Raw genomic sequence first — 12,009 nt, forward strand, 5'->3', positions numbered from 1 at the left:
GTGGCTGAGGTTGTATGCATCGGTGAATGATTCGAAAATCGAATCCGCCACATCTGCCTGGCCCTTTGCAGCCGAACCGTTCCGGTGACCGCATCCCCTCCGTGTTCTCCAAATAATAGCCCGAGATGCATGCCGCGTCTGCGTTTTCGTTAAAGTTCAAGCGTCTTCCTTCAGCCAGCGTGCGGCGCTGAGGGATGATCAGATCACCTAGCAACAGTCAAACCCTTCACCTGCAGTGATGTCATCGTCTGGATGTGATTCATGCATGCATTGAAGCCCCCTTTGCGTTCTAGATCTGCCCGTGGTGTCACGGCCCTCGTTCACGCCTGGCGAATGGCGCCAGATCGGAGAGCCTGCTTTGCGTTCACGGCGTATTTGTATCAATGCATGTTAGGTTAGGCGCATCACGGGCTGCAGGAAGAGGAGGGAAAGGCGGGTGATGGACCTAGTGGACGCAGAAGGCGCACTGTGGCGGAGGGAGTGCGATAAACTGAATTTAGTCGGTGGAAGAGGTTTCGAATAAAAGACAGGAGATAAATGGAGTGACGATGCAGCTCTCTTCCTGGCCAAAAAGCTTTTCTGATGAATAACACGTTTATCTCCTCCGCGCTTGTCTGAGCAGCCTGATTGTTCACGGCAGGCTGAGGCATCTTTCAGGAGACTGCGAGACACAAAAGTAGGTTTTTTTTTCTTTGTTTCCGCGCAGGTGATCGTAGCCACTTCGAGCCCCCGTTGCTACCCAGAGGTAATCTGGTACATCTCTCCCACCGCTCTTCTGATTTGCATCTGAGAAGTGAATTATACATTTATTTGCCCGAGTGAATTCTACTTAGACCCAGGACTAGAGCGAGTGTACGCCTCCATGAGTTACATTCCACGCCTCACGAAGGATAGCGTGTGCATGACTAAGACCTTTCCAATCGCACGAGTGCTCTGGCCGGCCTCGTTTTGTAGCGAGGTCCCTTTGGTCCGTAAATAGGTTTTGATCCCCTGCGAGATAACTCACCTTGAAGGCGTCAGCTAGGATCTCCGCTCCTCTCTGATTGGTCCGTTTGGAGAGGCCCACAAAGAACTCCCGACCTGGAGAAACAGTCACGGATCAGTGATGCGGCGTGAGAAACTAGCTAATACGGAGGGTATCTGTGGAGCCCCGATCCGACGGCCGTGAAGAGTCGTCCCGCGAGCCGCGCCTTCGTCAGGGACGCGGCCGACAGCGGTAAATGCGCCGCGACGCATTTACCGACGGGGCTCTGAGCGACTGGCAAGGCCGCCGCTGCGCTGAGCCTGAATGTAATGCTGAGCCTTTACAAAATTAGCCATTAGCCGGGGCCTTGCCAACAGGAAATGTTTCTAGCCCCTGCCATGTGAAACCGATTTCAGCTGGATGAGACAGGAGCACAGCGCCAGTGTCTAGAAAACCAATTAAGTGTGCTCGTTCCTCGAGGCCTGCGTAGAAAACACTGACCCACATTCGGAGCGCACAAAGTCTCCGAATGTACAGAAAACGTAACCGGAGACCGCAGCGCTCCTGATTCTCGGCCCTCGTCGGTTTTTATTACCTAACGCCGGAGGAGTGGGAGGCCCTCGGCGAGGACGGGTCTGCAGCGTGGTGGTACACGGTGTTTTTTTTTTTTTTCCAGGGGAAAGTCTGTCGGTGCGCTGAGGCACCGGGTCAGTGAGGTCACCTGAGGAATGCCAAATGGAGGATCCTGACGCTTTGGACTCGCACTCGCAGACACGCAACGCTTTTGCTCGCAGACTGTGACCGCTGAGGGTTGGCGGCTGATGTAACTGCCCTGGATATCTTCTAATACGTCCTTACGGTCGACCGACGCTTGAAATGCACGGGGTTGGCCGGCTCCGCTACACTCATTAGAAAGAGGTGACGTAGCTCGGCTTCAAGAGCTTTGCTGATATTTACACAGAGCGCATTGATCTGACGACGACAAAGAGTCGTAGACGTTCAAAGCCTTCCATCGTCATCGGACCCGTACGGAGTTTTTTTTTTTCAAAATGCCGTCGTAATAGACCTTAAGTGACGTCCGCTCATTATGGAATACGCGGCAAACAAGCTCGCGCTGCAGCCTCGACGCCTTACGCTTTTTGCCGGAAAAACGAAAAGCGGCCCGGTGTTGCTGTTAACTCCGTCAAATACAAAGTATTCATCAACTTCAAATGACTCTAAAGGGACATCCGTGCACATTTAGCAGTCGTTAGCTCACCCCTGGATATCCGTCACCTTTGATTTACGATATAATTACAGCTATCTAAATCAAAATGTTGGCTGAGGATTCCAATCCACTGAAGTTATTTGCACCTGACAGCTCCGCGGCCCAGATGGGTGCCCGGTGGCCCTTATGACCTGTTCAGTCACCTCAAGTGGGAACAAATTCATCATTGCAGCTATATCAGCAAAGGCTGCCTCTAGCCGTTGCGGTGGGCTGAAATGTCCGTCTCCTGCAATTAAATGGCAGCGACTGAGAAGGAAGTGGCTCCTTTAAAATGTTGGGAACTTTCAGATAACTTCTGCCGTTTTCATCAACGGCCACAGGAAACCACAGCAGAACACATTTATTCAGGTGGACGGAGGGAAATACCAGAGCCGGCACCTTTATTGTGTCCTAATATAGCGAGGCGGCTCGAACACCATCTGCGTGTGAGCGTAATCCAGCGCGACGGCTTCGAAACCTCAAAGTGTACAAAGAGCTGTATAAAACGAGACCGTCCGGTTTCATCGCGGGGATTCGGTTACCTGTGAAGAGGACATCTCCTCCATCCAGGGTGGCGTTCTCATCGGTCATCTCCACGATGTTCAGATTCAGCTCCTTCAGGGCGCCGTGCATCGCCGCGGTCTGGAACGGCAACATAGAGGAAGACGGAGATGAGCCGCGGTGAATTAGGGTGACGCAACACCAACTGCGATCGCTTTTCATTTGTGTTCGGGGCCCGCAAGAATGGAGCGGCGCCAGCGGAGGCCGTGGGGAGGCGGCGTTGCGCCTGGTACGCTCGAGTGCAACCGGCAAACGGAACCGAGAAGAAGAAGACAACCTGGTGTCGGTGTAACCAGGGAGCTTATTTCTTACAATGTACATTACCATCGGCGGGGCCGACGCCACGTTTGCTATCGTCTGAAACGGAACTCGGACGACCGCGCTGCCCTCTGGTGGACGTACCGCTCGACAACGATTGCAACGGAAAGCACGCCTGGGAGGTACGAGGGCGCCGAAGATTGACGTACCCGTTTATGTACGTGGCCCGACCATGACCGAGCCTTAAGGGTAGGTCCGATCGGACATCTGCAAGCAACACGGCGGACCCCGGTGTGAAGATTCTCAATGGACTTCTGTCAGTGGCTGTACTTTGAGACTGATTGCGGTGAAACAAGGCCTTTCCCCTCTCGCTGGCTGGGATGACATCATTGTAATGAGCCATGAAATGATGTCATGTCAGGGGAGGAATGTTAAAAGTTTTAAGAGGCGGCGGCGGCTTCAGATAGCAGGTACGCCGAAGGACCGGCAAGGCCTCGAGATCACGCTTTATCCTCCCCTAAAGTGCGGGGTCATCTGTCTTTCCCGTATTTATAGGAACAAATGAACGGACAGCTGCCATCCGGAGGACATTAGGAAATGTTATGAAAAGCATCCCGGGGACGGAAAATGAGCAAAGTCCGCCTTTCACCTGCGCGCCCTCTGAGCGAACCCGAAGAGGGAAAGATCGGGTCTTTGTATTTTTTATTTTTTCGCCGATCCACGATGGCTCTGCTCTGTGGTATGACTCCGCCGTCCTGTTTTGGGGTTCCTGCAGGAGTACTTTCCAACGCCGGTCATGTTAGTGAGAGCATCAGTGTTTCCACAAGCCCTATCTCATTATGACCTCAGCCTGTTCACTGCGCTTTTTTGGCCCGAGACAATGCCTCCGCTTCCACTGGTTTACGGAGGGCCGAGCGATGAGGTCATTCAGGTGGACCGCCGCGCCTCTCGCAGATTACAAAACAGAGGCCTCCGCACAGAAGGTTTAGGCTACCGTTTAAATCCAGCGGTCCGATTGCCCCCCGTGTGAAACGTTAAGGAGTCGGGCTGCGAATCACCCGAGGCCGCGGGATGCTGTGTTTTGACAGCCGAGTCACAATATTAGCGAAACTCGAAGCGTATTAGAGCTGTTTTTCAGCTGGATACAATGTCAACAAAAGGAAAACCATATAAAAACAGATGTCGGCAAGGTGTCGCCCTCACCTTGACTCGAAATGACGATCCTATATCTTTGGTTTTCATCGCTCTATTAACACAGATCCAGAGACGCTTATTTGTTCACAAATATCACAGTTTTTCCAGTTTCCATTGAAGCGAGTTTCCATTTTGGTCTGATCTCCACGCAGCGCCTCATTCCCTCTCAAGACGGCATATGTACCGAAATGAATGGACGCAAAATTCAACGTTTGCATATCGCCTTTGACGTCGACACTGCGTTTTATTTACCTTGGAGTGGGGACGCGCCGCCGGGCCCATACATCCTCGGACCGCTTCCCCCAATGTATTTGCTTTCCATGAGTGAGACAGTAGAATCCCACAGAATCATCAAACTTTCCTCCTCCTGGTTTCATCTTCACTGCGAGGAATTTCGCTCGTCTTTCCGCTTCAGTTAACCGGTGGGGATTGGGGGGGGGGGGGGGCAGTGTCCTTCCAACCTTCCGAGCGACCGGGTTCGCAAATTAATCGGCGGTTTCTTAAAAAGCTTCGACAGCAGCATATTCCAGCGCCGCATACGTTGCATATAGGTCTCGGTAAATCCTGCCGTCCAAAGCCGAGATCTGCAGATACGTCGCGTGACAAATAACACGGCGCGGTTCGGTTCAGTGCATTTTTCTTTCCCTGCTTCTGTACCATGTGGCCCTTTTCAAAATAATGGGATTTGTGCCGCACCGGCCGCCGGGATCAGCTCGCCGGGCGGTTATCATCACGATGCTCAGCGGTTGTGAAAGTTGCTTGGACAGCAGTGGAGCGTTTGAGCACGGCACCGTCGGCGATCATCACTTCCAGAGCGTGGTGTACATAGGAAAGCCCGGCCTGCTGATTTTAGCAAACTTTTTCCGGCCAGGACACTTTATCATCACCATATATCAGGAAACTAAAGTCATATTAGCCCATCCAGACACGTGTTTCTAAAAAAAAAAAACCCCACTGTCTACACGTCTCTGCACATCCAGCGAGGCCGGGCCAAGACCAACACAGCACAGGGGTGGTGACATCACATTTCAGCACCAAAGGTTGAGAAGTGATTCTGCTTGTTTTCAGTGGACCACTGCGCTACACGCATTAGCCACGGTATCACATTGTGCTGTCTCCCCACCGTTATTATCAGTAACTGCTTATTACTTTCTACTCCTGGTTTTGCCACACTGGAGCCGCCGCTATCACGGCGGTTGTCTGCGTAAGAATCTGCCAAACAGCAACGAGCGGCCCTTTGCCTCAGCACTCTGGCATTTCCTCTGACATCACCGGTGGTGATATGACCCACGGCGTGTTTAGTAGCACCCCGACCACCGTGCAGAATGTAACGGCCCCTATACATAGCCAGCCTGATGACATCTGCGCCGTCTCCACGCATGTGGTTCACAGCATCCGCCGGGCCTCTCTGACCTTCGCCGGCCCCGACGCTCGGTCAAAGGATGCAGGCGGAATGGAAAAAGACACAAAGAGATGAGGCTTTTTTTTTTTTTATGGATTCCACGGCCTGCACCTCATGTTTTGCGAAAACACCGACAACCCCGGACCGCCCAAACAGCCAAAGCTAGAGCTCCAAAAGAGCGGCTGGCGGTGCAGTCCGAACAGCTCCGCCTCGCCCCCGTCGGTTTTCCCCCCGGGAGGTTCAAATTGCCGATCTAAATCTTGTATTAACTCGAACGGCCGACACAAAGAACCAAAAAAAATCAGCCGGCCGGCCAACCAATATACAGCCTTCGATATCGCACAATGCCAAAGCAATATCGGATGACGGTATCACGCACCGCAGATTTCCTGAGATTGTTTGGGCTTCGCGTGCACTGACGACAACAGGCGCCTTGGCATTTTCTCGCTATTTGCCAGACATTGTGAATTGACGGGTCACTTGTGACCACACAAAGGCTTCAGGAGCTGCCACATGAAAAATTGCAGGAATAACACGACGCAGGTGGAGCGCCAATAACAAGCGGGCATAAATCAGGTACGAGCGGCGGCGGGGAGTCGGCCCGTCGGGCCTCGACCTGCGGAACGTGTTGACCGGTGGCTGGAGAGCTGCCAGTTCACCTCCTGAGCGCTGCCGGGTTCCCCCTGAGCAAGGCACGGCCCCTGAAGCCACATCACAACCCAGCTTTGCAGGTCCAGACCGTGCTCTAGAAGCCGAGCTACAGAAACCCAACTTTCACCCAGGACCGGGCGCTTGGAGGCGCTGCCTTTTACCCATGCAGAAACCTCGCATGGATCTCGGCTCTAGAAAACTAGCGTGCGACAGAGACGGGTTTGCATGAGGACCGGCAAATACAAACGCTGATGTACTCATCCTGGTAACAAAAGCAACGCTAACAGCTACAAGGTTGTGGCAGACGGTGTACAATGATGGCAATATCAATATGCATGAGAGAAACGAAGTGCAGTGGCAGCCTTCTCGCTGGGTTACCGCTCCATGAACGCACGGTTGTATTTCAAACCTGAGTGCAATCGTGCAAAGCGAGCGCTGAAGCTAATTCCCCTGCAAGGGATGGTTCAGGTATGCGACCGTAAAAGCAGATCGTCTTTTTCCAATCGGGTCACAACATGCACACGAGTGAGCGTCTCAAAGTGATCTATCCTTCGGCGTGAGGCCCGGCGTGAACCCGACCCAGATTCTCCCGTCGCACCTCATGGACTTTACAAAGGCTGCTGGCAGCGGGATCGTAGCATTGTTAGCTTTGTCCCGCTGCCGACATCTGAGTCCCGGCCTGATTTTGACACATTAAGTTGCGATCCGGGGCCGGATAAGGAAAACGTACCTCTTCTCTTTTCGGAACAACACAAAAGTCACATATCCCGGTCGCCGACGGCGGCATTGTTTGAGAGCGTGAGACCAGACGAGCCCCTGCACAATCACCACGACACTAACGAGAGGCTTCACATCTCACAAAGCTGCGTTTTAAGAGAAGGGATGTTTTTGTCAGTGATATCGGAGCACGTGTGAGCCTGTTTTTTCGATCGTTATGGCTCTCTGAGTGGAGTCCGCGTGTTCTGCTCGTGTCAGAACCGTGCAGGAGGTTCACCGGAAGCCCTCGCTGTGGGATGGTAGTAGATGGATGAAGTGAATGCGTGTCCTGCTCTCAGCCCGTCTCACTCGTACAGCACTTTGATGGACCATAACCCGGATGACGGACAAGCACTCTATGAACGCATGTCCTATTATCACGCGCTTGCTCATAGCGCCCAGATTCGGATTCTCCATTCTCTCCTGGTCGTTCTCGTGGCACAGACGGTCCGCTCGGGTGATTCCCGGTCCGTCGCGTCCTGGAGAGAAGACGCGTTTGGAGAAGACCTTCCTGCAGGAAGACCTCAGCAGCCCATCCATGCTGCACTCGCACCTCCCATTTCTCCACTACCATGAAAAACCTCGTGCAAATCGCTATCTTTCGGCCTCCAGAGTGTAAATCCGGCAGACTGGACGTTCTGTTTGAAGTTTCACAGAACATAAAGGAAAAACGTAAACACGGGCCGGCCCGGGGAGGGAGCCCGCGAACGCATAATAATGGGGATTTAATTCTCCCGGCTTTTTCTTTAATTCCTCTCGGGTTTCACACGTCTGCTGCATTTTGTGGCCGAGCATTAAGTCTTATTATCTGGAGTGGAAAAAGCTGTAAGTGTTCCAAAGCGGGGAGGAAAGAAAAGAAAGCAATTAACATACCATTCTCTTCCATTGCTAAACAGCTCCCCTGCTAATTAGCGCAGGTTGCGCTCGGTGCCAACGCTCCTCTTTGAAGCATTGGTTTAAATTACAGAAAAATAAACGGAGCGGGTGGCTCGTCAACCGTCCTGAGCTCTTTGTGCATTTTTCTCATTCTGTAGTCTTGAAGGTCGCACACAATCGCCCTGACACGGCCAAGAAGAGGTGTTTAGGAGATCAACGGGACGTCCTGGAAGGCTTAACGCTCCTCTGACCTCCTGACTGCGTCCACCAAGAACAGGTGCTGGACACGTTTGGTCGGAAAAACATCTCGACCGGCAGGGAACAAGCTAGATCAGCGGACGCTGCGGCGGCGCCGGGGTTAGCTCTTCACCCTCACAGCCAGAAGCTCCTCAGGATTCTCCACGTTCCTCCCGCAGGAGGTTCGGCGGCGACCGTGACGCAGCGAATGGTTGCATGTCTCCATATGTGACCCTGCGATTGGTCCAGGGAGACCCGGCCTCTCGCCCGATGACCGCCGGGATTGGCTCGAGCCCAACCAGCAACCCAGACCGCAGGACAAGCGTCGCGTAATGGACGACTAAATGAAAACGTAATTGTAACGCCGTCCTACGTTTGCCATTATCAAGTGGACTCTTTATGATTTCATAATGGACAGTGACGGGGTTCAGTATGTCTTCTCTGCAGCTCCTGGTGCCGTCCACAAATTCCTCTCCCGCTCGCTTCTACTCAGGCCCCCAAAAGCCTCCCGGTGGGGTCGGAAATGCTCCGCCGGCGGCTTCCCATGCAGAGTGGCCTATTATCTCCCGGGGAGAGCGGACACCCAATACCCCGCCCCGCCTGGATGCCAGCTCCCTTTGCCAGCCCCCCCTTTCGGTTCTCCTCTTCCCTCCTCTCGTTTCCCCCCCGAGCGCCGGGCCAGGCGACACGCTGTTCGCCAGCGCCCTGCTTTGAATGAAAAAAGGCCCTTTTAAAATTCATTAGGGGTCGGAGCTCTCAGGGCCGGCCGGTCTGCCTGTCACATTCCAGCCGTTCCACCGGCGCACAAGGGGAGACGCTGAGAACGCTCTTTTATTTGGCGGCTTTTTGCGGGCCCCGGCTCCGTTATCCCTCCCTCGGCCCCCTCGCACCGGCGGATATCGCATTCTGCGAGAAGGGACCATCAGTCTGATAGGGCATGGTGAATTTGGAAAAGGGAACCGGGCGCAGAAACAAAAGCATTCCTAAGAGTCATCCTAGCCGCTCCGCACCAGGCAGCGGAGTCCCACGCTCTGGTATAATGGGGGTGGACTGGAGGGGGAGCATTCCTCCGATTCTCACACACAATAAGGTTAAGCTCTTTAGAGCAAAAAGTGTCATTATCTGGGGCAGTTGGTGAATTCGCAAAGGAGTCGGAGCGGGCATACATGAAGGTGAGCGCGGGCCGGAGCCAAACCGCCTCCCGGTTTGGCAAACGTACGAAAAACGAGTGGAGACGAACGGCCGACGGCTCTACGTCCACCTCGTTTGCGCTCTTTTGGCCAGTCGGCGGGGACGCTCGCTCGGGAGTTGGATTTCTTCTCATCCGCCGATTCTTAATCCGGTGTTTAGCATGTCTGCGGAGCCCAGAGCTCATGGCTCGCGAGAAAAAGAACGCTTGAATGGCAGAACGCCGAGCCAATGCAGAGGGAACAAACAAACAGAAAAGAAGAGAAGGGAATCGCGAGGGAGGACATCTGTGCACAGGTTGGAAAAAGGAGACGGCGTGCGTCAGGGGACGGTTCAAAGAAAAGACAGAACGCCGCTCCGATTCGGGGCATTAGAACCGGCCCGGTTTGAAACGAACACAGGGATCTCGTGCGCTGGGGCTTGAAAACAGAAGATATGACGGGGTTATCGCCTCCTTCCAGAACTCCGGGTTGCACTCCCGCAGCGCGCCTTCTAACCGCATCAGAAGTCACTTATTGACCCCGGAAAGCATACGAGTCATGTGTACGCGCATGTATGGAAAAAGAACCGGTCCCGATGAAGTAACGCGGTCACGGTGGTCCCCGCGGTTGATCGCCGGGGGCAACGACCTCGGGGAATGGATACGGTCAGAGCCGGTGACAGGCGTCTGAAATGACAACAACTCATTTAGTCGCGGCTTCAAGAAAAACAAGCCCTCGGCGGGCCGTCCTTGGCCCTATCCAAACAAAGCCTTTGTGTATGTTGAAACATACCTGCGGTTAACCAAACTATGACACCCCCCCTTTCTTCCAACGAACCCCCGGCTTTAGGATTACATAAATGTTTAGAAGTAGGTCAATAAGAAGGAATGCGCAGTTAACAGTAGCAGTCCCGGAGACCCTCGCACCGCATCAGCCAGATGGATCTGGCAGGCTGCCCGACTGAGAGAGCTGCTTCAGCCAAAAAAGAAAAAAACCCAGCGGCGCTGTCGGGCCGCTTCTGCCGGGGCTCCCGGGATATCAGGGCTCCGAGGAGGAACGTGCCACGATGGGTTCTGCTGAAATACATCTACAGCTGCGTTGGACGGGGGCAACGAGGCCGGCGCTCACACAAATCATTTGAATAGAGCCTCGCGCTCCTCTGATTGCACGACGGAAGGTCCTCGACTCGCTGAACGCTTTTGTAATGAAAGACTGCGTTTCAGAGCTGGGAGCTCATACGGGTTCAAGTTATCAAGTCTCAAACTGGAGCCCCCCCCTGCCTCCCCTCAGCAAAGCTCCACAGGCCATTCAGCATTTGAGGCAGAAAAGTATCTTTAAGTGAAATACTATTACGAGACTATCGCATTTCATCCTGCCGCTTTTGGGTTCCCATCTTGATCCTCTGTGTATTTTGCGCGAGGGGCAAACACCACCCAGATCGTCCTCCTGCAGGAAATGCTGTCCAGACGATGTAGAAGCAGCAAAAATAGTAAGAAATCATGCGTTCGCTTAACATCCTCTCGTCGGAGATCTGTTCCTACGGGCCGATGAAAGGCTATTTTTCAACTAAGCTCACCGAGAAACGCCCTCACGTCTTACTTGTGGATCAAGAAACAGAAGTAGGTCGTAGGAAAATGAAAGTACAGAAAGATAAAAAATGGGAGCGAGCAGATCGCTCGCGGCGGTGACGTTCAGTGAGGTGAGGCGGGAGAGGCCATGCCTCTTGGAAAATAAAAAATGTCAAATGAAAAAGAGAATTAAATGGTTAAATTTACCAGCGACTCGTATTAAGAACGTATTTTTCATTTATCTTCACCTGTTTTTTATTCAAAATGGATGGAATTTCACATTTACTGTTCAAATTCTGTGACGAGGCGTATGGCGAGGCTGCCGACTGTTGAGCCTCAATGCTGACTGACTGCTGTCTTGCTCTGCACTGAGAGCATACTGCTGTCTCTTCTCGGTACGTTGCTACTAAAATGTTTCAACACTTTTGGTATATGAACTTCATTTTTAATTTGTCAACAACTGCATGTGTGTTACTAGTTTCTTGTGCTGAGCGATCAAAAAACAGCTGCGAAGAGCCACCAAGTGAGGCACGCGGTTCCCCTGCCTCATGGCTGGGGGCGCTTGGGATCCCAGGGATTCTTCTTGCGACTCCTCGGCTTATTGTAGTGAATAAGCTGCTCTGTAGGGTTAAGTCAGTGCCTCACCAGCCATCAACCTCATCGCACGTCACTGGCTTGCGGTACCCAGAGGGCGTATGCCGGGACGCAAGTGACGCCGCCTCTTCCGAAGTAACGTTGCGCTGCTTCAGATCAAAATTAATTGTTCTAAATAACAATGGGTATATCAAGACGGGTACGACAAAGGCGGAGGACCCGCCGCATTCCGTTCAGAATGAACTCCAAGGTTTAAGTGCCAAGTGATTCAGATAACGTCTTGTGCTTTAACGCCTCGCGGGTCAAGCTCACGCCGAGCGGAGGAGCCGCAAAAATAAACAGAAATAGGAGTCTGTTCGACGAATCCAAAGTTTGTCCCAGAGCAAATAAAGAGCTCCGTCCGATCAGGAGGCCCTCGAAGAATGTGTCTGCTGCCGACCTCTCGCTGTGATGGCTCCACAAATACAGAGAGCTGCGGGCAAGGGACCGGTGGAAAGTAGAAGGATGGAAGCTGCCGGAAACAGAGGGGGCTT

General features: G+C 53.0%; 1 protein-coding gene across 1 annotated transcript in view; it reads right to left on the minus strand.

Annotated features, from left to right (window-relative positions):
- Positions 1-12,009, minus strand: part of ddah1 (dimethylarginine dimethylaminohydrolase 1) — a 67,869-nt gene that overhangs the window by 12,583 nt on the left and 43,277 nt on the right. The window contains exons 2-3 of the mRNA XM_086161486.1: positions 2,753-2,852; positions 1,007-1,080 (exon numbers count right to left, since the gene is read on the minus strand). Coding sequence (XP_086017612.1) covers positions 1,007-1,080; positions 2,753-2,852 — 174 coding nt within the window. The remainder of the gene's footprint in view (positions 1-1,006; positions 1,081-2,752; positions 2,853-12,009) is intronic.

Source organism: Fistularia commersonii, chromosome 16 (genome assembly GCF_037954325.1).
Source record: "Fistularia commersonii isolate RoL2024-O1a breed Wild chromosome 16, RoL_Fcom_v1.0, whole genome shotgun sequence".
NCBI lineage: Eukaryota > Metazoa > Chordata > Actinopteri > Syngnathiformes > Fistulariidae > Fistularia > Fistularia commersonii.